This window comes from Labeo rohita, chromosome 20 (genome assembly GCF_022985175.1).
Source record: "Labeo rohita strain BAU-BD-2019 chromosome 20, IGBB_LRoh.1.0, whole genome shotgun sequence".
Classification (NCBI taxonomy): domain Eukaryota; kingdom Metazoa; phylum Chordata; class Actinopteri; order Cypriniformes; family Cyprinidae; genus Labeo; species Labeo rohita.
In genome coordinates, this window is record NC_066888.1 from 2,356,153 (window position 1) to 2,383,636 (window position 27,484).

The following is a 27,484-nucleotide window of genomic DNA, read 5'->3' on the forward strand; positions in this document are numbered from 1 at the left end:
TTTTTGCAAGTCTGTAAATTCCTGGCAACCTGTTAGTGATTAAGGGAATATACAGCTCCAAATTACATAGACGGGGTTACTTAAGAATGAATGTTTGCATCATCAAGTTGTATTCTTTGAGTCCAGCTACTTGTTCTTGTCCTTGCGAAATGCACTAAAGGAAGAGTGGGTTATGCACTGCTCTCTTTGCATTCTTTCTGTCTTACTGAGCTACAACCTTTTATCAGTTTCTCAGCCCTTTTATAAGCCAAGCACAGCTATTAGGCCATCCCCTTTTAGCAAAAGAGGTGTGCTCTATTTGCTCATGTGAGCCGGTGTGTAACTGTTGACTTTGAATCACAGGAGAAGCCAGTACTAGTGTTGGACAGTGGGTAAATCTTAAATGAACATCAGAAAGACACCTAGTGAGCTGAAGGCAAGTCAGCACCAGTTTTTTTGGGCTATAACAAGTACAAATCTTGAGAATGGTTCTCCATCCACATGTGGAAGTTTCTACTCTTAGGAGTATCTGGGAGGAGAGATCCTGGTTCACTGTCTTTAATCTCAGGTTATCACGGTGGTTTGGTGAGTCTGAAGGCTTTTCGCTCCCCCTCTGTGGGCTTTCTTTACTTCCCTGAGTCATTTAGAAATAGGTTTTGAAACAGCTTAAGTTTCTACCTTTTAAAAATGGTATGGATGGTAGGTTCCATCCTCAAAGCCTTAATTTTAGAAAGTCTAGCCAGTAGAGCATTAAAGTAGTCCATTCCTGATTTTTTACAGCACAAATTTACACAACCTGGCTGTTGTTGAAATGTGGATGGAAAAGCTCAGTTGGTCATCAAACACTGCCCTCAGGATCCTTGCTGTCCTGGGCGGTGTTGGTGTTGTAAACCCCAGTTGAGCAGTGATGTTGTGGTCAACTGACAGGTTTGCAGGGATTACAGGGAGCTCTGTCTCAGCAAGGCTGAGCTGGAGATGATGGTCCTTCATCCAAGCTGAGATCAGTCCTGATGATGTTAATCATTCTTGATTGCTCAAAATCCTTGGCCTAAAAAAAAAAAGCTAACAGAAGATTTGACTAACAGTTGATTCCCCTGGAGTTCCAGTGACATGAAACTTAAATCATTTAAATTTGTATCACATGCAAAGTATAGTATAAAGTAGTCAATTTTAAATAAGACATTAAGTGTTTAGCTTAAGAAATTTGGATTGAAAAAGGAAAAAACATATTATTTTTTATGACTTTGTAGAGTTGTTTATTTGTAAATGCTAGTCCATTGTTTTTTTCAAACACATGATGTCATTGACCACCCAGCAACGGTTTGAAGATACAGAGGTGAAAGTCCAGAACAAGGCATAAATGGGATGGGCTGGTTTGAAAGTGTTTACTTTTAAAATGCTTGTATGGAAATGAGTTTTCTGCCTCTGTCCTGCTGCTGACCTTGAGTGTACTTTTATAAGCGGAAAGGTAGACGGGAGACATTGACTCTGAGCAAGTATTGTTTGTCTGTCTTTTGACAGTTTTTAAATCATCTTATTTTGGAGCCTAAGAAAGTGCTTTTAAAAGCATATCTATATCTTTTCAGTCACATCAGACTGAAAGATAGTTTTGGAAGAATGTTCATTGTGAATTCCTGATTGCAAATGCATGTGTCTGTTGCTAATCATTTCTAGGGATTATGCCCTTTTTACACATGCTCTGTTTGCAGTGCGTATGTAGTCCGTGTGTGGTACGTATGCAATGCAGAAGCAGCACAGGCTCCATTATTTCCATTCAAATCCAAATGTTGTTACTGAAAATACTTTTTTAGCATTGTGATTCTCTTTTTATACGGTACACTAATACAATCTTTCTTAGACTTATTTATGTTTAAATGCAATGAATATAAACTGTGTATTATTCAATGCATTTTACTTCTAGATTCATATATCAAGTTGCTCAAGCATGTGGCAAAACATTTAAACAGCCTATAGCCTAGGGGAGAGCGGGGCACAATCCAACACTTTTTTACTTTTTAAGTAATTTCACATGTGTCTGTTATAAATATGTATGTTTGTTTCATAATTACAGTGCATACTTTCTTTATTTACCCCAAAAAGAATGGAAGTGAAGTGTGACAACATGTCCCATAGTTGGGGCACACTGTAACTTGACCTATGACCAGCTTAAAATGTTATCTGATCTAAAAAACTACTACAACAACAACAACAACAACAACAACAAAAAAACAAGCAATGCAATGTGGGCAAATAGATGAAAAAATATATAATGTATTCTGCTAGTTAGCAAAGCATTAAATAATCTAAACTGCTAAATAACAAACTAGATATTAAAATAATAGCATATTTAGCTCATTTTAAAAACAGAGATGCAATATCTTTAAAAGATTTTTGAATGTTGGCACATTTTTTTTTTCTAAAGTTGGTATTGCAACTAGTAAATACAATTTTGTTAGCATGTGTAGAAATGTTTAACCCATGTGTGTTACAACTAACCCCATGTTATTTTGTGCCCTGGTCACCCCTACTCTTCTTATGTTAAAATGCTATCACAAACATTTTAATTTAAAAGTTACCATTGATAGAAACAGTTGACTGTGCCTTTTCTCTTGCAATTAAATCTTTATTAGCAAAAGCAATCCTGCAGATTATAAAGACTTTCGTTTTTCTACCTTTTTGAGTGCAATCCGAGGTGTCACCCTGTTTATCTAAAAGTGCACTTTTTTTGGCTTTAAACCTAGCCAAAAAGTCACACGTTGACTGTGGAACAGAGTAGGCTTTATTATAAGCACATTTTTGCGTCAATGCTTGTTCATTTTCACCACAAACAATGCGCTGTCACTTTAATTCAGTGTGTGCAGCACAGCAAAAATAGACTCTTGGATTGCATTTCCAGACAACGTCCATGTGCAGTGTAAATTCGATAATCCGTTAACACGGGCATGGAAAAATATGCACTGCATGTGTGAGATGGGCATTAGGGGTGATTGGTAAAGTGACCCTATATAATTATATGGTCATTTTTACTTTAATGTTTTTTGCTTCTCATGTTTGTGAGAATACTGCATCAATGAAACAATCTGAACTGAAACTAGTGTAAATGGACACACAAATAAAAAAACAGAAACTCACCTACTTAGATATCACCAGTTTCTGTCATGTGCAGTCAAGCTTTAAATAACTTTAAAATCTGTCTCACTCATAGAGTGTTATTTTGCATGCACTTGCAGTATTTACCAAGCTTTGATGACTGGATGAGCCTAAAAGAAAGTGAGTGTTAAACAGAATAGCTGAACATAAGTTCACAGATAAAATCAAAATCTGAAAATTGTTGCTGCATTTTTGTACAATCCTAATTACAATTTTTGTACAATCCTAATTCCAATGCCAATACCAATACTATGGTTGTGCTCTTTTATTGGTAAGAAAAAAGGCTTTTATTAATTATCATTTTAGCCTACACTAGCATTTTACATGTTACCCCACTGTGTCATACAAATCTTTGAAATTTCACAAATGTGTTTTCCTAAAGATTTTTATATCATCTGTGCCTGAAACTTGTCAGTAAGCCTTTTTACAGAGGAACCAAACATCTTTTCTGTTTATAGCCTAACCATTTGTAATTTCTGACATTAAACAAGTGAGCTAATAAAAAATAGCAGGTGTAAATTAAAATGAGGACAGAAGTGACTTTAAGATGACATAGCATGGTGACTTTTGGCTTGTTGTGTGATAAGGAATATTAGTCATCTGAATGTGAGAAATACATTGTAATTGTCTATGATGTGCAAATAAATCACTCTCTTTGTCTCTTTTTTTTGCCATTTCTACTTTAGAATCACCTCGGTTGTCCACCGCCTCTGTTGGCAGTAATGACCGGGCCACCACTGCTACACTGTCCGATAGTTCTGACTTCACAGAAGTCCAGAGGCCCGTAAGCGTGGTCTCCACTATCTCATCTGGGTCCGGTTCCTCTCGGGAAGACATTCTTCTGTCAGGTACCCCATCCGCTGGTGTGCCTATTGATGACAACGTGGATCTGGAATTAATGCCTGCAGCTGATCCAGATGAGACTCAGGGCACTAGTCTTGCCCAAGCAACCACCCTCTTCTTCCAGCAAAATAGCAGCAACGCTGTTAACAACAACAACAACAGCTCCTCCGTTTCCAACAGTTTCTCTCCATTTGCTGCCAACACCATGGCACCCAACCCCGAGCTCACCTACTTGGACCGTGTGGTCATGGAGATCATTGAGACGGAGCGGATGTATGTGCGAGATCTGCGGAGTATCGTAGAGGTCAGCATTTGTCTTAACCTTTCTAAACAAATGCCTATATTCAAGCGTCAATCAAATAAAATGAGCAAAAATGTAATTAATTATATATATGCTAGAGATGTAACAGTACACAAAAATGATGATTCGGTACCTTGGTTTTAAAGTTATGGTTCCGTAAGATGTAAGTTATCTGACAGGCTGCAATTTTTTAAAACATATGTTAGATCAGTGCCATTTTTTTCCATCCTCATTTAGTTGAGTATTTCTAAACTGTTTTATCTTCGTCTCCGCTTACTATGCTCAAGCATTTGATCAGCTCCCATTGAGACCTCCACTTACTCTGTCAGTGGACACGTACATTACTGCTGCCTTGATCTGCATTGCAGCTTGTAATCATGCAAATAGTCTGATCTGATGAATAGTGCACTTTTGTGCTCTTACAATTATTATAGAGAGAAAAAGAAAGAATATCTTTATCTGTGGGTGAATAAATTATGACAGAATTTTTATTTTTGTTTGAGCTCTCCATTTAAATTACTTTGTGTTAAGCCTTTGGAAATTGTCAGTGGGCATTTTGACATGATGAATTTCTACACTTCATTAGATAAAACTCAACTCAGAGTTGAAAAAAGCTGTTTGTGCCTCTAGTATAGTCAGTCCTTGTAATAGATTCCCAGCAGGAGAGGTTGTGGTAGTGAACACTCTTCAAAAAGTGAGAAGTCACAGATCAGCTATGATGGACTTTGGAAAGAAGGCACATTCTGGACTTCTAAAAAGTTCAGGACATTGAATCTTATTGCATGCAAAATAGCATCAAGATTAGAGTTGATTACAAACATTAATCACCAAGCTTTTCTTTATCTGCTAAATCGTAAATGTAGGTGAAGCAGGAATTCTCACTTATTGTAAATCTAAACAATAATTTGGGTGACATGGTTTATTTCACAGACCTGCTGGTAGATGAAAAACTTACTAGGGTTTTCGCAGTACAGACAGAAACTGTTCTTTAGATCTGTTGACCAAGGTACTAAACAGAAGCACCATCGGGAACTTTAACCATTTCGCTAGCGTCCACCAGGCTTAGCCTAGCCTCGTCCTCCAAAAGTATGTCAGTAAATCTGAATGCTTCAAATGACTGACAGGAATAGAGCCCCACAAAACTTCACTCATTCAAGTAGTTAAGTAGGTACAAAATAAATAAATACAATAAATAAATAGAAACAAATAAATAAATAACAGAAGAAGGGGAAAAAATCAGTTTAACAATAGGAAAGATTCAATGTCTAATGATAGTTGTACAATGAAATTTGGTTAATCGTTTAATAAATCAAAGCAATCAGCAACATAGTCCTAAGTGGAAACCACATTATTTGTTAAGCAGTGAATGCTAGTTATGTCCAAAGCACATGTTAAGGTAACTGCATGTGTTTAGTTTACTCTATCCAGTCTAGTTTTGTTTATTTAGTTTTACCCAGACACATGACATATACACCAGACTTCTCTAATCATTTAGTCTGCTTAAACCATGGCCCCTTTCTTATAATCATTTGCACGTTTGCATTTAGATCCACTTTTATCCAATCAGCAACTGATGGATAGAACCAAGTCCCCATGCTACACAATACAGAAATAAAGATCTGCTGATACTTCTGTTACATCTCAACTTTAAGCTGATTATTTCATTAGGAGGTCAGTTCAGTGCACTGGAATCAAGGAGGGTGTGTATTTAAACCCGTCAGATACTGTAGATCATATCACTGCTCATACATTAAGTTTAATCCGCCTGTCAAGTTTAATTCACACATTTATTATATGTTGAATGCTTCTGAAGTGTAGGAGTTGCGTATCATGACTTGTTAGCAGTCAGAGACATCTAGTGCCCTGGGATTATCATGTTATGTAACATCAGGTTTGACAATTGGATTGTGCCAATTGAGTCCTCCAAGTACAACGCAATGTCACACAACTTGAAGTGAGTTTACTAACAGTCATGAGGAAAAACAAAAAACCTATAACATTTAAAAATTATATTTTAAAGTTGCCTTTAAAAGAACCAGAAAAACGCATCACAAGTGTATTTATTTGAAAGACGTGCACTTTGAGAGACTTTATCGGATAATTGTAATATATTTAGGAAAATGACTGGAAGAATACATAATACAGCCCTGAATAGTCTGTCCACATTTGAATTGTTGGATGTATTTTGCAGGTGGGGCTGTGCGATTATGAAAAAAATCTGTTGATTATTTCTGTAGATTTTGTTATAGTATTATTAATTTAGACTAATTAAATGCTTATTTTGTCTGGCAACAGTAATCCGTATTCTTTTTGTAGAATACATACCCATTGCTGTTTTGTGCATCAGTAAGCCTAAATGGTGAACCTAACATTGTCAAATTTAGAAGCATTGAAAATAAAAGTTTGAATGAATTATGCATGGAAATTGAGCAAAAAATCACTATTAGAAGGCACTATAGCATTATAATCACTGAAGCTGGAGACTGAGGACTGCATACAGTGTTCTGTTACTTACGTCCTGTAGTTGGCTCTTGATTTATATGTCTTTCTTGTTGTTGTGTGCAAGTAAGTAACATAACATCTCCTTTGTGTGTTTGTGTGTCCATAGGTGTTTCACAACAATACAATGCATTGCCTGTGCAGTATAGCTTTCTTTTAAGTGCCCTAGGCCATGTGAAACTTGTGAGGTTTTGTTAGCATTGAGGCAAACTTCTCTTTCCTCTTAACAATGAAGTCTTTTAGTATCTGTTTGACAATAGCTGTAAATATAATCCATAGCCCAGTTGCATGAATACTTTTAAGGGGTTTGACGCATGGTGGTGTTGCAGACAACAGAGCATTCAAAATTTAACACATTGCTTTGTATGAGTGTATGCATAGTGGCAGCGCCCAACTCTGAAAGCTGCTCAAAATCATGCCATGCCACACGGCTTCACTTACATAGTTTTCCATAAAATGTGTCCCAAATCGTTGTTATTGCCTTTACTGACTTAAACCTAGAAAAAAGATATTTGGAAGAATGTGGGTAACCAAACAGTTGTTGGTCTACACTGACTGTTATAGTAAGGGGAAAATACTGTACAGCAACTGTCAAGGGCACAGAGAGATGTGAATAATATAATCCATTAAAGGAAGGAATTAAGGCCTTTTAGTAGAGATAGACATTCTACTTATACATATCTTTTAAATATGGCTGATTTCTGATCAGAGCTCGAAATAAAGTGTTTTATTGGTAAACTGATGTGGGTCATAAAGATGTAACTGCTTTTATCTCTCATGTGGCATTTGTGAATGGAACTTTAGACAGGTGATGAGAAATGATCATCTAAATTTTCTAGATTATTTAGTACCACTTTTTAAATCAGTTTAAAATTTGTTTACATGTAATCATTGAGGTGGCTTTTGCAAGTTAGCAAATTTTAAGTACACTTGAGTTTCTGTTAATCTAAAGAATCACATTAATGAAGAATACCAATTAGTCTGTCAGTACTTTTTAGAATATGCAGATAAATTTAAAATCAGTAATATGACTGAATTTTTTCATTCAATGGAAAATTGTTCTGAGATTTATTACAGAATTTACAATATGCTTTTATGTTACTTTTGCATGGAACTGCGTCTTAAAGTTTTTTTTTTGTCAGAGAAAAAGTTTACAGTGCTTATTTTTAGAACTTTACTATAACACTTTGGGAACTTCCTAAAAAACTCTTCAAATAAAATCTAATGAGATCAGCAAGAATAATAGTGTAGTAGCATAGTGTTTATTATTATTGTTATTATTGTTATTATTATTATTATTTGAAACAGAATTAAGACTAAAAGATGAGCAGTGAAAGGATAACGACACAATAATGTTTATGTTGGTTTCTATTTCACCACCAGAGGCTGCTGTTATACTGTATAACCAAGAATATCAAGCTTTTAGAAGCCTCCAGTGAAGAGTCAGACCACAAGAAACAACAGTTGTCAACAATGGCATTTTTGCAGATAATCTCTTGTGTGGACTTATCTGTAAAACTTGTATATGAGCCAGGTTCTATTTCTCTATTATGAACTTGTATTGCCATTTTATTTTTACAAATGTTTACTTTATATTCTAATTTTATTAGGTATTAAAATTATACACTATAGAGTAAATATATAAAATATATAGAAAATATGACTTTTGGTTTGGTACTTTCGTACTGTTTAAGTTTACATCATTTCGGATGTTAACAAAAAAGGCAAAAATTGATGCTCAATAATATGCTTACCAATATAGTGTGCATCCATCTTTAAAAAAAAAAAAAGAAGAAGAAGAAGAAGAGGTCTTTAAAATCTGAAGTTTCATGCAAGTCAAAAGCATTCTAGAGTGTTCAAGACTTTTCTTCTTTTTGTAGGACTATCTTGCTCACATTATAGACACTGGAGATCTTCCCATCAAGCCAGAACAGGTGTGTGCTCTGTTTGGAAATATAGAGGACATCTATGAGTTTAACAGGTAAGAAATCATTAATTATTAGTTTGTTTTTGCAGCTCAATGAAACTGAAACCAGCATCAGCCGTTTACTGGTGCATGTACAGACACTGGAATGCATAGGTTTTCTATGCAAAGAGCAAAGAGCTTAATTTTAAGACATTATAATGTTGTTTTAATTTCTTATTTAATAACAATGGTGATTAAAGGGTAACTCTCCCTAATCTGGGTGGGCGGAATAACTGAAATCTTGAATCATAGCAAAGCAATTTTTCCACAGTAAAAAGGGAGTTTTTACTGTTTTTATTTTCATTATTACAAAAACAGGGATTAGTGGGGGTTGGACAATTTGGGGTAACAAATTATTGCACTTTACACAATTTAGCAATTTTTCTTTTTCTTTTTTTTTAATTTAGTTTAAAGAAGTTCAGGTTTGCTGTGTGTCTAGAGCTGCACAAGAAAAGCATGCTTCAATTATTATCTTTCTCCACTTCACTTGTCTCAGGCTACACTTAAACTGTTTTTATATGACTCAATATGACTATACAACAGCAACAACAACAATAGTGTATTATTAACTCCTTGGTAAGTGCAAAATGTATTTTGCCAGAGAACCAGTGAGACCAGCAGAAACCTTTCTCCTGTTCCATCCTTTTCCAAATCTCATGGCGCTTGCCTAGATGGAGTTCATGTGGAGCAGCATTTATTGGGACCCGAGCTGAGACACTGCTAACGAGACACTGAAAACACAACGAATCATGAGCTGCTCACGTGTAAATGAACACGGGTGTCACATTGCACACCAGAAAATAAATGTACACAATTAAATTGCTACCTTTGCAATTTTTACTCTCATTTGCCACTTGGCGAATGTTAATTTTGCACTCTTTATGCAACTATTTATGAGCTTCAGATCACTCTCATTGGTGCACGTAATAGTTTTTTTTTTTTTTTTTTTTTTTTTAGTCACATAGTAACTTTCAGTTGCTAAATGTGACTAAAATGGTTGTACTGCAGAGCCCTGGGTTCATGCCATTTTTGTATCTTTTGTCACATTTATTGTGCATATACCCACTCATAATATTACTATGTACAATGGTCTGTATGTTTACAAAGAGTCCTTTTTGTTCGAGCACACTCCCTGCATTCCCTTACCAAAAAGAAGTATACTTTAAGTTTATTTTATTAAGTATACTTCAGTAAAGTTTAAGTATATTTTAAGTGTACGTTATGTAGAAAGTATACAAATATCATTGCACTATTTTAATACTCCTTGGGACTAAATTGGCCCACTTTCTAGTATATATAAGTATACCTTAAGTATAACAGAAGTAAACTTTGAGTACACAACTAGTTTACATCTATGTTTTTTGTATATGTTTTGTTATATGAATATCTGAACATACAAAACATCAAAAGAAAGTACAGAGTATCTGCTTGTAAACAAAAAATATTTTATTCTAGCTTCATGCATTCTTTTTTATAAACACTTGAATGTGGGTAAGTTGCATAAATAGAAAATAAAGAAATAAAGAAACAACATTTTGAACAAAACGCTAATAAAAAAATAAAATAAATAAAAAAATCTAATTATGATAATCAGAACGTAGATGGAGTTAATCAACACCCCAAAGCTTGACAGTCATTATTAACTCTTCATGGGTCAACATTTTATTCCATAACGTTACACAGTTTTACTTATCTATGGTTTAGATGTTGTTTTATGTCTGACGATTGTGTTAGATTACACGTGAAAGTGGATTCTTCTTCACTCGTGTTTTGGAAATTCTGTACAGAAGATGTGAAATAGTGCCCGTAGCGTATAACTATGAAAACACGGATTCTCAGAGCACAAGTACAGCTCAAATATACTCAAATAGACTTTTTCTTAATGTATAAATCAAGTATACTTAAATGTCATTTTAAGTATATTTCTGAGAAGAATAAAAGGCACATATCTGAGAAGTACATAAAAGTATACTGAAAGTATACTTTCCTATTTTTAGCTAAAAAAGAAGTATACTAATAGCATACACTTGAATAAACTTCTTTTTTGTAAGGGTTAACATGATATGAAAGAGAAAAAGAGAAGAGAGAAACTACTAAACTGTCAGATTAATCTGTCTTAATATTTCAAGAATTTATAAATTCTCTCATGCGGTTTTTCATTAATCTTTTTCATTTTTGTGTTTTGATTCAGTCCAGTCAGTGCATTTAGCCAGTTTTTTTGTTCCCTGAAAATCAAACACATGGTCTTGCTGTTGTTAGTGTCATACCATACCTGAGCTAAAGGGAGACTAAAACATTAAATACCCAATGAAATGGCTTTAGAAGTGGACTCTTCCATTTGTGTGTGCATGTTTTGGTGTGTCACAGTTACATGAACTATGATTTGTTAGGCAGAGGGACATTCTCATTCTATAGAACAATTGTGAAGACAAAAATCTGTGTAGTGGTGGAGGATCAATATGATCATTAATATTTTTGTCCATTTTCCAGTAAAAGCTGTGACTCTAAATGAAAGCTTTTACCAGTATACGTGTGATTTCTCATCCTGTTCCTTAAAAAAAGGCTTGGAGCCCTGAACAGTATATTGTTTTTGAACATAATTGTCTGCTCACCTGTTGTCAGGTGTCGGTCTTACTGCCGAGAGATACTTTTCTCCTCAATACCATACAGTAAGTGGGTGAATGATTGCCATATTTCTGTTTGTGGTTTGTCACAAATGCATGACTCAGAAAGTGTGAACCACTGTATGCTGTGGTGTTTGCTGTGGTCAGCTAAGCCCTGAGTTTTGCTTTTAAATCCATTTAAACCACTTAATGGACAGGAGATTCAAATCCAGATTTCATGGCAACAGTGGCAAAAGATTGTCAGTTAAAAGGAAAGATAATAAAGTAAATCTAACAATAAAGTATTTTGACTTTTAAAAGTATTGCAAACCGATTATTTGTTGTTTGCAATTTTAGTTCAAATGGATAGTTCACCCAAAAATTATAATTCAGCAATTATTTTCTCATCCTGAAGTTGTCCTACAAATACCATTCGTTCTTTATTGGACCACAAAAGAAGAAATAAAAAAAATGTATGTCCTGCTCTCATCCATATAATGGCAGTGTAGAACAACCAGCCTCAAATAAAAAAAAGTATATATACAACACTAATTTTTGAGAAGTGGGACAAAACAGGGTGCAATATTCAAAAATTAAAACCTTGTACTCATGGAAAAAAAAAAAAACCCTCAGAAACTACATTTTTTGTATCATACATGTACTACGCTACTGTGCTTTTCTCATTTTTATCAAAATGTGCTTTTTACCTTGCCATCACTTATTTTGCAATCAAGCAATCAAGACATTTTTAACACATTCAGTCAATCAATTACTGTATTAAAACAAACAGTATGTATTGTTTATAAAGCTTTTTTTCAAGATTTACAATTAAGTTTTTGATATGTCATTGAAAAATAAATGATCTATTTTCTCCAACCTCAGAACAGTCTGCTGTGCATCTGCTAACTGTGAACAAATGAAACAATTAATTGTTACTTCCATTTACATTCACCAGGATCTTAATACTCACATTTAAACATCTTACCAAATGATCCACATATGATCAGAATACAAATGAAATGTATTATGTATCGCTATGTTTTATCTAGCGTTGTGTGTTCCCTCAGCCTTATTTTACCTGAATCTTTTCTCAACCCTTCCTCATAACATTTACAATTGAAAATATTTTCTTTTTTAAACCTAATAGAAGTTGCAACTGCTGGACTTGTTTTGTCCTATGTCTCAAGAATCAGTGACAAAAGTTTCACAGAATGATATAATGAGATGGGTACTGTATTTTTAGTGTGTTCTGGAGGAGTACTATAGGGTTTGCTGACAAAAAGCAGAAAGGTACTTTATCATTTTCCCAAACTACTGACATCAGTTGTTACTCTGTGCTCATTTCTGAGACTGTGTGAGCATGAGACCAGCTGCTCACACTGTACATACAAAACTTGCTCTGTTGTAATGACAACCAGAACATAACTAGGATGTACACAAAATAGCTACACACAAACCTGAGCAAAATATATCTGAAGATTTTAATGGTGAGACAGATGTCTATTTTTGGGTGAACTATCCCTTATTCTAGCACTCATGGACATATAAAGAATGGTAAGGGTAATGATAGAATGACTGACTTGCAGAGTGCATGTGCTGTTAATTCTGTATCACAAGGCATTTTGCAAGCTTAACACTATAATGGCCCTAATTGGGGCTGTTTTCCTTTATAAAAGAGTGCTGAGCATGTGGCGTTTTACTAATCAGTAGCTAAATGTTTTGTGGTCTGTAAACATACTTTCTTTTTTCTTTTAGTGAACTGCTTCAGTCATTGGACCTGTGTGACAATGATCCTGTGGCCATTGCCAGATGCTTTGTGATTAAGGTGAAGTTCAACCCAGTATCTTTCATGGCTTCAGATCTAGGCTGCGTTTCCAAAAGCATCACCTAAGTTGATCTTAGCTCCATTGGTGACAATAGTTGTACGATCAACTTAGGCTTACAATGCTTTTGGGAAATGTAGTCCTGATCATATTTGAATGTTTGTGAAACTAAACAGGAAATATAACTGTAATGATAAGTGTTTATGGTTACTTGTTCATTAAATTCTTTAACATCTTTACTTGAAATCAGCTTTGATATACTAAAGCTCCAGATAAACAGTGCTCTAATTACAGCGTATGATGATTTCCAGATTGATGTATGTAAATGAAGCTCATTGCAGCTGATTGCATTGAGTGTTGTTGAGAAAAGCTTTACTGACTTTGGTTTTCCTCTCTATTTTAAGCGGGAATATTTTGATATCTACACGCAATATTGCACCAACTACCCAAAGTAAGTTGCACTAAACATTGCAGAGCCTCTGGCTAGGTGGTCACATTGATGTGATTTTCATGCACCAAATAAAGCACCTTTGCTTTCTGAGTAGTATAGGGGGAGGTAAAATATTACCTTGGCATTTCTTGATTTGTGAGTATTTTTCAATTCCTTAACTAATATTAATATAGTGGTTTGTCAAATTAATGAACAATAAGGTTTATAATGCCTGGATAAGCACAGAAATTTCGGAGCCAGTACAGTACTAGAACTGTACTGAACCAGTGTGTAGGGACAGTAAAATCCATTACATAGAATTATTACATCTGGAAACAAAACATATAGTACAATCAAACATACATAAATTGTACAGTTTAAAAACAATCAGAGTTATGTGTATTATGTGATATGTGCACAGTTTTAGATGGATGAAGATGTAGTCAACCACCAATCAATAGTCAATAGTGCCACTGTACGTGAGGGATATGTTGTACATTCTTAGTGTAGGTGCTACTTCTTTTTGGAGCTTTATGTATTTCCTTTGTAAACTCAGATTTATGAATTATCAGAGAATTATTGTTTAATGTTCTATGTGAGTTGACTGTTGTGAGAGGGACATATTTGTTGTGGTGTGCCATGTTTTGACTGTTAATACTCTCTCCATAGCTCTGTGGCTGCCCTAACAGACTGCATGAGAAACAAAACTCTTGCCAAGTTCTTCAGGGACAGACAAGCTGCTTTAAAGCGAACGCTGCCTCTGGGATCTTACCTTCTCAAGCCTGTTCAGAGGATCCTCAAATATCATCTGTTACTACAGGTTAGACAACCACTGCCAGATACTTTAATACTTTATAGAATAGTAAAGGGTTCAAATCACCTACTGTGAATGACAACAGGGGTCAAAATACTAAATGCACATAATCAAATGCAAAATAACCATAAAATGTCTATTGGTATAATTGCGCATTGCAAATTTAACAAAATTATTCTTTTTAAAAGGAACACTTAAAAGGGAAAAACGCTGCCAAACTTTTTTGTTGTTGACTTACACAGATACAGACACAGTTTCAAATATTGCTACACAAACTTATTTAATAATCATTAAATATGGATGGAAACTCAAAATTGTAACAAAGAAGACATTTAAAACTTGTTAATGATCAAAAGCAGTATGGTATTACTAGTATTTTTTCACATGGAACAGGTGAGAGGCACAACTCATCCATGTAATGTACAAGGTGCACAGGCAAATTCTGCTACCCCTTTTAACCCAATGTTGCAAAATTACATCATAATTAAGCTCAAAATCTAAGATGATTAAAGCATTCGACAATACCTTAATATCTACAAGATTTAGACATATAACTAAAATATTTTGGGCATTTTACTTACTTTAATGTTGATTTATCCAGTCCAGAAAAACAAGATGGTGTGCTTCAGGGGGAAGTTTGCAGGTTGTGTAATTTCATGTTCAAGTAAATAGAATTATTTTTTAAATCTAGCATCCAATTGCATTGGAAAGATGAGCAATAAGACCTGTTAATTGGGTAAATGTAAATGTGAAAAAAAATGACCAGGGTTTTTTTTTAGTCAAGTGAAAAAATTATGTTGTAATATTACAACAGTGGGCCTTACAGGGTTAAAGGCTGTGCATTTAATTAAACTCTACAGCAGTGATTCTTGACTTGATGTAAAATTAGACAAAACAATCATTAAATTAAAAAGCTAAAGAATTAAAAATCAAGATATTATCAAGATATTCTTATTTCTATTTACTCCCCTCATCAACTGTTTAACTTTAAATTGAAGAACATGGATTCCTTAAGAAATCTTAATATATATGAGGGATTCCCCCTAATCTTTTTCCAGTAAATCACAAACAACTGGAAACGTTTTAGGACCTTTAAATATTGTTGAGGACAACAGGGGCCTTAGAGTCAAAATGATTGAGAACCGCTGCTCTACAGAATTTTGCTGGAAATCCATTGGTAACTTGGTAATAGAGTATGAAACTTGGGAAGATATTACACTTCTGCTAATGCATTTACAAATTTTGTTCTATTCAGCCTGTAATGTAAATCATTATGAATATTGTTGGACCTATACAGTTCAAGGAAATTTCATGATTGACATTTTTGTTGCCTTTATGTAATAAACAATTTTGGATTTATTTGGATGTGTTTATAATATTTTAGGAGATTGCTAAGCACTTTGACCCAGAGGAGGAGGGTTATGAGGTGGTGGAGGAGGCCATATACACTATGACTGGTGTTGCATGGTATATAAATGACATGAAGAGAAAACATGAACATGCAGTCCGTCTTCAGGTGAGTTTGAAAACACATTTGTGTTATGATCCTGTTTCACTGCTCTTGTTTATATGCTCGTCATGTTTAGTGAAGATATGAACCAATTCATGATCTCTGTACCTCCATATTCTATCTCAGGAGGTCCAGTCTCTGCTCATAAACTGGAAGGGACCTGATCTGACTACATATGGAGAATTGGTTCTCGAGGGCACCTTTCGTGTCCATCGTGCCAAGAATGAACGAACGCTCTTTCTTTTTGACCGCATGCTCCTTATCACCAAACGCAGAGGAGAACATTACGTCTATAAGACCCACATCTCGGTATGACTTTATCCGTGTTCACATACTTTTTCAGTATGTGTCAGTATAGTCAGCACTAATGTAAAGGTGAAGCCTTCACCTCTTATATGATCCCCTTAATTTTAAGAGGTGAATAAGAGATAATACCTCTTGTTTGGTAAAGTTTGTTTTTCTCTTATTCCTCCTCCTATACTGCAGTGCTCAACACTCATGCTGATTGAGAGTGCCAAGGATTCTCTGTGCTTCAGTGTCACTCATTACAAGCATCCCAAACAACCTCATTCTGTCCAGGTGCGTCTTTAATGATTAGTGCCTTTACATAAAAACGGATATTTTGTTTATAAAGAAAGTTCTGCAAAAAATTAAATTTCTGTCATTATTCTACCAAAAAACAGAAATCTTCAAAGACCCCCTGTGGTGAAAAACAAGTTTTTAACATTGTTTACACGTGGTTATTTTAACATGCTTACAGACAAACCGTGTGTAAATTTATTAGTCACCATCATTGCTGAGCTTTTTTTCCTTAAAAGTGCAGTGTACCAAAGATTGAAACCGCCCATTGCCTACTGTCACAAACATGTTACCAATCCTGTCAACTTGTTGGGCTTTTTGTATCATTAACATTTCTAGCTAAGGATATTGATAATTAGGAAGTAGCTATCTGAGGTAGTTCAGAGGGTGTTGTTATGTCCCAACTGCCAACTTTTTCTTAGCATCTGACTCTGGATCTCTGGATCCAATTACTTAAAAGATTTGAAACTGGTGTATCAGAGACTGCTCTAGACTGGTTCAGGTCTTATTTTACTAATTGCCGTCAGTTTGTTTTTATGGATGATTACAGATCAGGTCCTGTCCTGTCCTTACTGTTGTCCCACAAGGCTCAGTTCTTCGTCCCTTGCTTTTAATTGGAATTGCTCAGTTTATTACTATTCTATTACTGTTCTATTATTTACATGACAAAACGTTTAAATACGTCATTTTGATTATCAAAGATGAGTTTTAGGATTAAAATCAGTGATGGCAGGGGGACTTTAAAGAATTTTTACGCAACTCTTGACATACAGTGAATGTTTGAAGTTATCTGAAGTCATATGATAGCTCCACTTTCAGTACAGCTATTAGAGCAATGATAAAACATTGTAATGTTTGGTTAAAAGACATTTCTGACATTGACATTCAACATGTACTACTGGTGCCTATTTGTTTGGGGTGCAAAAAAATAATTTTGCTGTTCCTAACACAAAGCTATCCTGTGGCTCTAGAAGACTTAAAATAACCACATGTGTTGTGTTGCACTGTATATACTACTTTTTTATGGTGTTCTCAAACTATGAACTGTCACTATATAAAAATTCTTCAAAATTGTATTGTATTGTATTGTAATTGTATCGTTTTTATTGTTTTTATGTTTATAAAACTCCTGTAATATCTTATTTTCACTAGGCTAGGACGGTAGAGGAAAAAAAATTATGGGCTCATCATATTAAACGGCTCATTCTAGAGAACCATCAGGCTGTGATACCACAAAAGGTATGTAATGAAAAAAAAACACTATTACTACAGTAATAATACTAGGTACTATGTTTTGCATATAAAAACAGACAATTATTTGTTTTTTTTCTTTTAGGCAAAGGAAGCGATCTTGGAGATGGATTCTATTTGTAAATATTTCTAACCACTCATGAACATATTTCATACCATTATTTTTTAATTAAACGTGTTATGGGCCTGTTTTAACAGACAACTTTTTTTTTTTGTAAAGACAAAAAGTATAAGTACAGCCCTGAGAGACTCAAAAAGTCAGCGTCATGCCAGTCTGAGGAGTTTTCTGACTCTAGACAAGGCCGGAGACAGTCAGGTAGGTTTCCAGTGTATCTTTTGATCTTAACTCATTTTTTTTTATTTTTAAATTGACATTTTCTAATTTTACAAAGATGGTCTATTGCTTCATCTTTCAACAGAACCATCTAAAGAGATCCTAAAGAACACTGAAGGTAAAACTCCATTTAGCCATTCTGTTTTAACTTTAAAGATATTGTTTTATGTTTTAAATAAAAAGTTCATAAAAGTTAGCTATTGGCATGTAATAATGATACAGTGGGATCAAACATAACTAGTGAAAATGTGTCTGTTTTTAAATTATACCACATTTAAATTGTATTATTAACTTAATTTAAATTTAAGCAGAATCTTTAACTGAAAAAAGAGTCTCTCTTTGTGCAGTGTCTCTCTTTTTCTTTAATGAACTTGGCTGTCGAGTGGCTCCAAAATTACAAAACTGCAACGCCCGACAATCCATGTTATCTAGCATTATTTCAGAAAGTTTCAAAAAGCATATTGTGCTTAAGTAAAAGCAAGAAATTCTGCAAAATATGGCTAATGTCACAGATGTGCTTAAATTTTTTGGTTAAAATAGAAATCAATCACACTGTATACACTTTGTATTTCACATATTCCACTGAAATTGTCTGGAATAAAATTGTAAACATCATAGATAAAAATGTATCTTGTACAAAATAATCTGCCTTTAAATTTATTTTTATATTTTTATACTTTTTCTTTTGTCTGGCTGATCTGATGTCTGCGTGAATTCTTCAGTAATGCTAAAGGTAAGAGGCCATTAAGTCCACCAAATAAATATTTAGAATACAGTTAGATGTAATTAATATACAAAACCACAATGAAATGCCTAGAAACCACACTTTTGTTAATATAAGATGACAAGTCGACATGTACAAATTATGTTCTTTTTATCTGATGTTGTTTATTTTGTTTTCCACAAGACTCTTGAATTGTTGGACGGGGTGAAAGTACAAATAGTAAAAGTAATAATGTTAATAATTACTAAGTATAAGTAAAAAACTGAGTGATTATGATTACACGTATGACATAAAGCATGTTTCTCTGTGTATGCGTGAAAAATGGACTGTCAAAATATTGGAACAGTAGCCCAATGTAAAGACCGGTTCACACCAAGAACAATAACTAGAACGATGCCTAAGGTAGTTTTAAGAATTTTTCAGATTCTTTGAGAATGGGGAACGCCACACCACAACTATGATGATAATGACACAGGATTCAGTGAAATCACCTTAAGCTGATGAGTGATAAAAACAGGCCAATTAGAATTCAACCCTGCTTTAAAGAGTTTGGGCATTAAAAGCAACATTATTGTTCTTGGTGTAAACGGGCATTAAAATTAAAGTACTTTTTTCTCATTAGAAATGTACTTGAGTAAATTGTACCCATCATTGAACCTACTGCAATAAGTACATTTTTTAAAAACTAAATGTTGCATGTTACTACCTGCTTCTGTTTTTAGTGAGTAAGGTCAAAGAACAGTTTGCGAGAAGTAGGGCACCTGTTATTTCCCAAAGAAAGTTCTTTTTCCAAAGAGATGTTCTTATTTTCTTGGTTTGGGTCATATCCTTGTATCTCTTAAGAAGAAATCTTTTTGACTTCATGCCCCAGCATTCTGACAGTGAGGGGGCATTGGCTGCTGAAAAGTGGCCTTTACAAGCCACTGCTAGCGTTAGCACTCTTGGCTTATGCGAGTCTTCAGCTGAGAAGCCTGTTGCACAGGAAGAATACTCTCCTGAAGCCTTGATTCCCAGTGATAACGAGGAGCCCGACCGTAGCTCGCCGCCTCTGAAGGCCAGACTGATGCAAGAGGATGGGGATGAAGCAGAAGGGGAGGGAAGTGACTCTGACGATATTCTAATCGAGGACAACCAGGTAGCTGACTTTGCCAGTTCAATGTTGGCTGCCATTTCCTGCTGGCACTATAGAGCAAGAGCTTTGCTTTCCATGGACTTCACAACGGTGAGGTTCTCTGCCACCAAGGGGATTTTATCATACCCCAGCCTGACCTGCAACATGACCTGCATGTGTGCCGAAGCTCCCGCTATGTTGCATGTGCTCTCACAGAATGCCTCAATTCACTAACCGCTCACATTGCCTAAGCAGAAGCTAACTTTGTAGAGCATCCAGCAATGCTAGAAGAACTAAATAAATTGTAACAAGTTTCAATTGTTACAGTTCATCCCATAACGCATATACAGTACTTGCGCTGAATTTTGTGTATTTGTGTATTGCTGACTTTCACTTTGTTGACACAAACATCTAACAGTATGTAGTGTCAAAGAAGTCCACTTCCAGAACAAAATGTACAGATAATGTACTCACACCCTTGTCATCCAAGATGTTCAAGAAATTATGTTTTTTGGGTTAAACATTTCTGGATTTTTCTCCATATGGTGCCCCGATTTTGAATTTCCAAAATGCCGTTTAAATGCAGCTTCAAACGATCCTAAATGCGGTTGTAAATGATCCCAGCCGAGGAAGAAGGGTCTTATCTAGCGAAATGATTGGTTATTTGTTATTAAAAAAATACAATTTAAATACTTTTTAGGTATACACTTTTTAAGTGTATTCTAGCTCAAGACAGTTAGGGTATGTCGAAAAACTCCAATCGTATTTTCTCCCTCAACTTCAAAAATCTTTTCAAAATCATCCTACAGCGCTGCAGAAGTACCGACCTGGTCTTTGAAATGTGAATAAGCAAAGAAGATCAAACACCCTTAACAAAAAAGTTTTTCGACATATCCTAATTGTCATGAACCAGAAAAAAACTGTTCAGGCAGAGTGAGACAAGACGAGCGTTTGACATTAAAAAGTATATCAATCGTATTATTTTTATGAAAATAACTGATTGTTTCGCTAGATAAGACCCTTCTTCCTCGGCTGGGATCATTTACAACTGCATGTGGGATCGTTTGAAACCGCATTTAAACTGCATTTTGGAAATTCAAAATCGGGGCACCATATCAGTCCATTATAAGGAGAAAAATCCTGAAATGTTTCCCTCAAAAAACGTAATTTCTTTATGGCTGAAGAAAGAAAGACATGGACATCTTGGATGACAAGGGGGGTTTACAGTATCTGTAAATTTTTGTTCTGATAGTGGACTTCTCCTTTAACATCACTAACCATAATTGTTCCCTTTTTTATTGTTACAGGTTTTTCTTTGCATTCAAAACAGCTATAATGGCTTTATAGCTTTATTGAAGAACAGGCATTTGGCTTGTAAAGAATGTTCAGCTTGTTTGATGTTGAGTCCCAACTTTTTAAGAACATCAAAACAAAAACAAAATACAAAACTGGCACTAAAAGTATTTATTTTTTTTATCCAGCAAAACGTTTTTTAATCTATAATAAAAATGTATTAACTTAGTCTCTTTGTCTCTTAACAAATGTAGTTTTTGGCTGACATCATAAATTCCTAGTTCTCCAGCCTTCTGTCTCCATTCTGTTACCTGACACCCAGTGGCGCCTCCCCTGATACGCAATGCTTGGAGTATAAATGTATTTACGCAGAAATTGGAGTTGCTGGCAACATTTTTGTGATAACATATAATCAATAAATTATGTTGTCATATTCAGAAATATTTAATGTGACCATACATCACAGGAAAAAAATTTGTATGCTTAGATCAATTTGAACTAGATCCTCGAAATAACAATTTAAAGTTACTCCTTTATTGATTGATTGATTGATTGCTTGATTGCTGTACCAATTTGGCCACCGCATTAAAAATTTCCTGGAGGCTCCACTGGTAACACCATGTCTAACCAAGTACTATGATATACAGAACAACACTGCAACTGAGGAACGTACAGCAAACAAACTTGTATCTTGACTATTATGACTAATGTAAGGCCTTTCTTTATGATTTTCCATATGGAATTTGATGTATTTGTCATGTAATGTTTAATTGTTGTGTTTGGTTAGGACATGGTGAACACTCACTTTCCATATCATACCCCAGTTTATATAACATTGTTTCAAATGTTCAATGTTGGTTTTAATTCAGACATGTTAACTGTTACATGTACATGTTATGTGCATATAATAATAGTTGTTTTATTCATTGCATTAACATAAAAGTTTGAAAATGTTGAGATCTGTTTTTTATTTAAAAGTACTTTTGAACTAATGACCAAGCCCAGATGGTATGTGTGCATAGATTATTCAGAAAGGTCCATAGATTTTCATATCATTGACACAGTTCTACATATTCACCATTTTTTGTGTGTTCATTTATTACTTCTTTTTTTTTTTTTTTTTACCTAATTTGATTGTGCTTTTACCCATCAATACAGCTGCAGTTCTGTTTAACAAATGTTGTCAGAAATGTCATTTAAACGCATTTTGAACAGTAACACATTTGTAATAAATGTTATTTTGCCTTTTATTTAACAAAATTTTAACGGACAGTTTCTTCCAAAAATCTTAATGTAAAAAGTTTGATGATTTCATCTGGGCTTGCTATGACTCTAACTAATCTGGATGTATCTAAATAATTGTTTTACTGTTTGATACTTGTATTGCTTATATAAATAAATATTGCTTATGCAAATATTCTTATGCATTTATTTATAGGCTAATTATTTTTGTCATGTTTTTATATTAGGAGGAAGGGAAGTGTGAGGACACTGAGAGCAATCTTAAAAAAGAAAATGGCCCATCAGTTGAACAGGTGGAGGCATATCTCATGGATGAAAAATATATCTCGGAACAGGTGAGTTAATTGAAATTTTTTAATTTGTTAGTTTAGCATAATTGCATAATTAATCTTAGTATTTTACACCTAGGACTACACCTAAAATTGTACTTACTGATTGTATGTTGCTTTAGTAAGTAACAGGAAAACTAACCAATGTTTTGAAATTTGACATATGTATTGTATCTTGAGGTTACTTGAAACAACCCCAGAGATAAATTAAAATTAGACTATAACTCTATCTTGATTTTCCCTTCTTACACTCACCAGGACAAATCACAAAACCTGGAAATACCCTCTTACTGGGGTTCCACTGAGAAACTGAAGCCAGATGTGTTTTGTGAGCCAGAGTCCAAAGAGCTGGACAGACAGGTCCAAAATATTCAGGATCTTGAGTCTGCAATAGATAAAGATGATCAGAAAGGTTCTAAAGAAGAGGTCTCATCTCTGTTACACCAGGAAGACACACCTGGTGATTCTTCAGAGGAAGAGGAGGATGTAGAAGCGAAACCAGACTCCACTAGCATCCTACCATCATCTGTGCTTGATAAGGCCAGTGTCATCGCTGAACACTTTGTCTGTACCGCACGGCGTAGTAGCATCTCCGCAGATGAAATGCACTCCCTCAGTTGCGTATCTCCACATCTTCCCAGCAGGACCGGCAGCACTCTGAGTCTGGGAGATGCCCATGAGCGTCAACATCGCCTTGCTAGCACCTGCTCTGAGTCTCATGGAATTCCATTGACCCAGGAACCCCTTGCAACAGCAGATTTCATGATCGGGTCAGCAGGGGAGGACAGTCTTTTTGACTCAGATCGAAGCATTTACAGAAGAAGGGATTCAGTACTTTCCAGGCAAGACCAACTACTCATTGACAAGATTAGGAGCTACTATGAGAATGCAGAACACCAGGATGCTACATTTAGCCTAAAGCGTAGAGAGAGCCTTACTTACATTCCAAGTGGGCTTGTTAGAAATTCAGTTAGTCGTTTTAACAGCATTCCTAAAGATAAAGGCCTTGCCATAGAGAGGACCACCAGTACATCTGAACCTGTTAAAGCTCATATCTCACTCACAGAATCCCTTTTGGTTACATCGGCTCTATCCGAGACCAATGCTGTTATCAGAGCTTCCCCAGATTTCACTAGGCCTGACAAAAATGAAGACCTGTTTGACTCTAGTGTAGATGGTCCCATTAAACCTCAGTCTGTAGATGTAAATCATGAAGAAGAGGTTTTCCGTCCCTCCTCTGAGATGATCAAAGTCTGGCAACATATGGAAAAAGAGGTCACTAGATGTCAAGGGGACCTCAAAGCACTGAGGCCCAGAGAAAGTCCTTATTTTAGAGGGACCAGTCCCAGCCTCTCCAGGAAGGATCTAAACCAGAGAAGAAAGACAGAAGCCAAAGGCAGCGATGGACTGATTATGTTTGAGGATTCAGATCTGAGCACTATCAGAGAGGAGCCCTCTACACCATTACCTTTTAAGGAGAAGGAAAACCGTACGACCAGTGAGAATGAGGCCATCAGACCCAAACAATGGGAGGAAGATGGTAGACCCCTTAGAGCTCTAGCCCCCCCATGTTATCCAGTTGAGAGCAGAAACTGAAGATGAGAGAGAGACGGGAGCTCATTCAACAGACAATGCAGATTCATCCCAAAACAAAGTTTTCCATCTTGCAAGGAAATACAGTCAACGCATAAAGTGCACACAACCAATCTTGAGACAGAGGAGTCAGGAGTCAGACGAATCATGGTTGACCAAGAGGAACCTGCTAGCTGTGGTGGAAGAAAAGCCAGAAAAGGAGGCCAAAGGTAAGAAGAATATTATTTGAGTAATATCATAGGCAAATTACCAAAGAAAAAGCATTTCTAAAAAAAAAAAATACTTCCATAACAGAAATTAGTGAGAAATTAGTGTTCCATGCTGCATTGGAGTTAACTCAGGGGCGTCATGCACTTATTATTTTTGAGGGGGTACAAGTGAGGGGCGAGGGCTCGTTATGCCTGTCATGTGATACATTACCTGTCATGAAAGGTCCTCGGGTCGGGATTCGAACACGGGACGATGAGAACCGATCATCTCTTCCTCTTTACTACTTATAGCACAAAAGAAACATGAATGAACATCAGAATGTATCTTGTTTCAGCTGTGGAAAGATGTCAGTTTACCCTTTTTCAAGTTCAAGTGTCTACTCTCCTGTTTGGTTTGTTTGTCTGACAAAATGGCAGATACGGCATTATGATTGTTAAAATCGCCTGTCATTCAAGCTTGTGGTGAAGGATCAGTTATTTGTAAAATTTACTAGGAATGTCTGAGTGAAAATACTTTCTACATAATTTTTTTCAGTGTAGTGTTATTCAATTTTTAATGTATTATATACTGAAACATAAAGTTATCTTATGTTTTGCTGCTCCACTTACATTTGGCATTTTTATTAACAGGTAAAGCAGACTCGATGCTCTCTGTGGATTCATATAATCAGCCTGATTACGATGAAGACCAGAAGGCCAAGGTTATGACTCCCAGTCCAGACAACACTCCTAATTCTGTCAGCAGCCCAAAGTTATTGTCCCCACACCTGTCCCATTCCAGGAGTCCTCTTAGTCCACCACCTGAGAACTTTAACTGGCCGGACGTCCGTGAGCTTTGTTCAAAATATGCACACCTTGGAAGCTCGTCTGTTCAGCCACCAGTAGGCCAAAGTCGTTCAGTGGAAGAAAGTGTGTTTGACAGCAGTTCAAGACGACGTTCTAGCTGCTCTTCTAGCCGCTTAGTCACCTCTAATGACTCCACAGACTCTTCAGTTCACAAGTTTTATCCAGGAAGGGATACAGGAGAATTGCTGACTCGGACCCAGCGTGCAGGTTCTCTGGACCAAAAATTGGGTAGTTTGTACTTGAGTGATCTGCACAGTCTTCAAAGTAAAAATGCCAACAGTGGCTACTATATCTCTGCTCAAGCTACCCTTCCAAATGAGAAGAATATAATTGTGGTTGAGAAAGTGTCTGAGGTTCAAACACCAGTCGAGCTGGACCAGCCTACAGAGGGGGAGAAACAGAAAATAACAACAGATGGAACAGATGACAGCTACGTCCAAATTCGTTCGCCGACATCTCGTGAGAAGATCTCAATTGTGGCTGTCATCAACCGCTGTCGGGCATATCAGGAATCAGAGGAATACCATCTGAGGGAAGATGGAGGATCTAAGTCAGAACAGTTACCTAAGATTGAGAGGTGCAAAAAACTTGAGAAAACTTCATCCAATTGCGAACATTTAGACAGTACTGTTAAAAATGTAGCTGATTCAAGTCAACAGAGTGTTGTCAAGAATCTCAGAGAAAAATTCCAAAACATAAGATAAAATCACTTGTTTTAAGGTACAGCTATTGTGTGCTTCAGGAATATTGCAAAAATTGTAGGCTGTGAAATACTTGCTTCATTAATTTATCTCCTCTTCTAAATCTTGACCGCTGAAGATAAAGAAAGGATGGTCAGCACACATCATACTGTAGCCAAATAAAACGTCTGGCAAATTTAAACCTCAAAACTAATAATCATTACATTTTGCATGCTATTTTACTGGTATTTCGGACACTGTATGATCATGTTGCTTACTGATATTGAGAAACCTGTGGATTTTTAATGGTCTGAATGTCAGGCAGAAAGTGTAAATATTGTTGTAAATTTTTTTTGTCGTACATGCATTCTTTCTGTTATACCATTCACATATTTGATATAGTAGATATCCATGTATGTATTTGGTAGTCAAATGTAAGGGTAATGTCATTCTTCTTTATAAATATTTATATTTCGTTCAAGGTATTTCAATTAATGTCATATTTGAGCTTTGAGAAGGATTTCTTTAGCAAGGGATAAAGTCTAGTTTATACTACAAAATACGCCCTGGCAGAGTAGTGTGATTCGTCTAGACTCTAAATGTAACAGACCACTTGAAAACAGGCTTTTATTTTACTTTTAACTGAAAGGCATTTTAAAGATTTTAAGTAGATGTCATGTCTGGGACAAAAGTTTTTTTCTATTGTTTTATTTCTGTTGTATTTGTCTTTTGTCCAGGATACTTGATCTATATGTTTAAAGATGATGATTTTATTTTTTTTTTTTTTTAAAGCTTACCCCAATGATGTTACTTAAGCTTATTTTAAGATTTGTTGTGGTCTTCATAACAAATCTGATTAACACCAGGTTTTAGCATTTGAAACACTGTTGGTTTAGCAGCCCATGATAACAGCTCTCTCATTGATCACTGTGTGTCTCTCTGTTATTTATTAAGATTATATAGATTTCCATATCTGACTTATTACAAATTCATCAATAAATTCTTGTGAAAGTGAAAATTCACTCCATAATAAAACCAAAGAAAATCAGACTTGCATGTTTTTAAATTTTGTCCCATCTACAGACTGTGGTCTCTATCTTAATGCAAATCTTACATATCAAACCAAGATTATGATACCTTTTAATACCATTTATCTGTCATCTGCTTAGGCAGCTCAGTTTTATTAACTGATTTTGGGTATCAGATTTTAGCTCATTCACACTCTAAGATCACATCTGTGCATATACACTTGTTTGACTGGTTCATGAAATGATATCATGACAAAAAAAAAATAAAAAAATTTAAATGTGGATGTGGAATCGGTGTCATCACAAAACAGCTGTAGTTGCCTCAGGGCAAAACCACTGAGATTAAA

The 27,484-nt window shown here is 35.4% G+C and overlaps 1 protein-coding gene across 1 annotated transcript; it reads left to right on the forward strand.

Moving 5' to 3' along the window:
• Positions 1 to 388: 388 nt before the first annotated feature.
• On the forward strand, positions 389 to 27,419 carry LOC127151835 (pleckstrin homology domain-containing family G member 3). Its single transcript, XM_051092178.1, is given in 19 exon segments — positions 389 to 564; positions 3,816 to 4,276; positions 8,653 to 8,753; positions 13,097 to 13,166; positions 13,569 to 13,615; positions 14,264 to 14,414; positions 15,793 to 15,924; positions 16,045 to 16,227; positions 16,405 to 16,497; positions 17,650 to 17,736; positions 17,834 to 17,867; positions 17,969 to 18,064; positions 18,168 to 18,200; positions 18,805 to 18,815; positions 19,678 to 20,028; positions 22,680 to 22,787; positions 23,040 to 24,344; positions 24,346 to 24,583; positions 25,214 to 27,419. Coding segments are annotated over 19 exon segments (4,521 nt in total). The 5' UTR covers positions 389 to 464; the 3' UTR covers positions 26,134 to 27,419.
• The last annotated feature ends 65 nt before the right edge of the window (positions 27,420 to 27,484 follow it).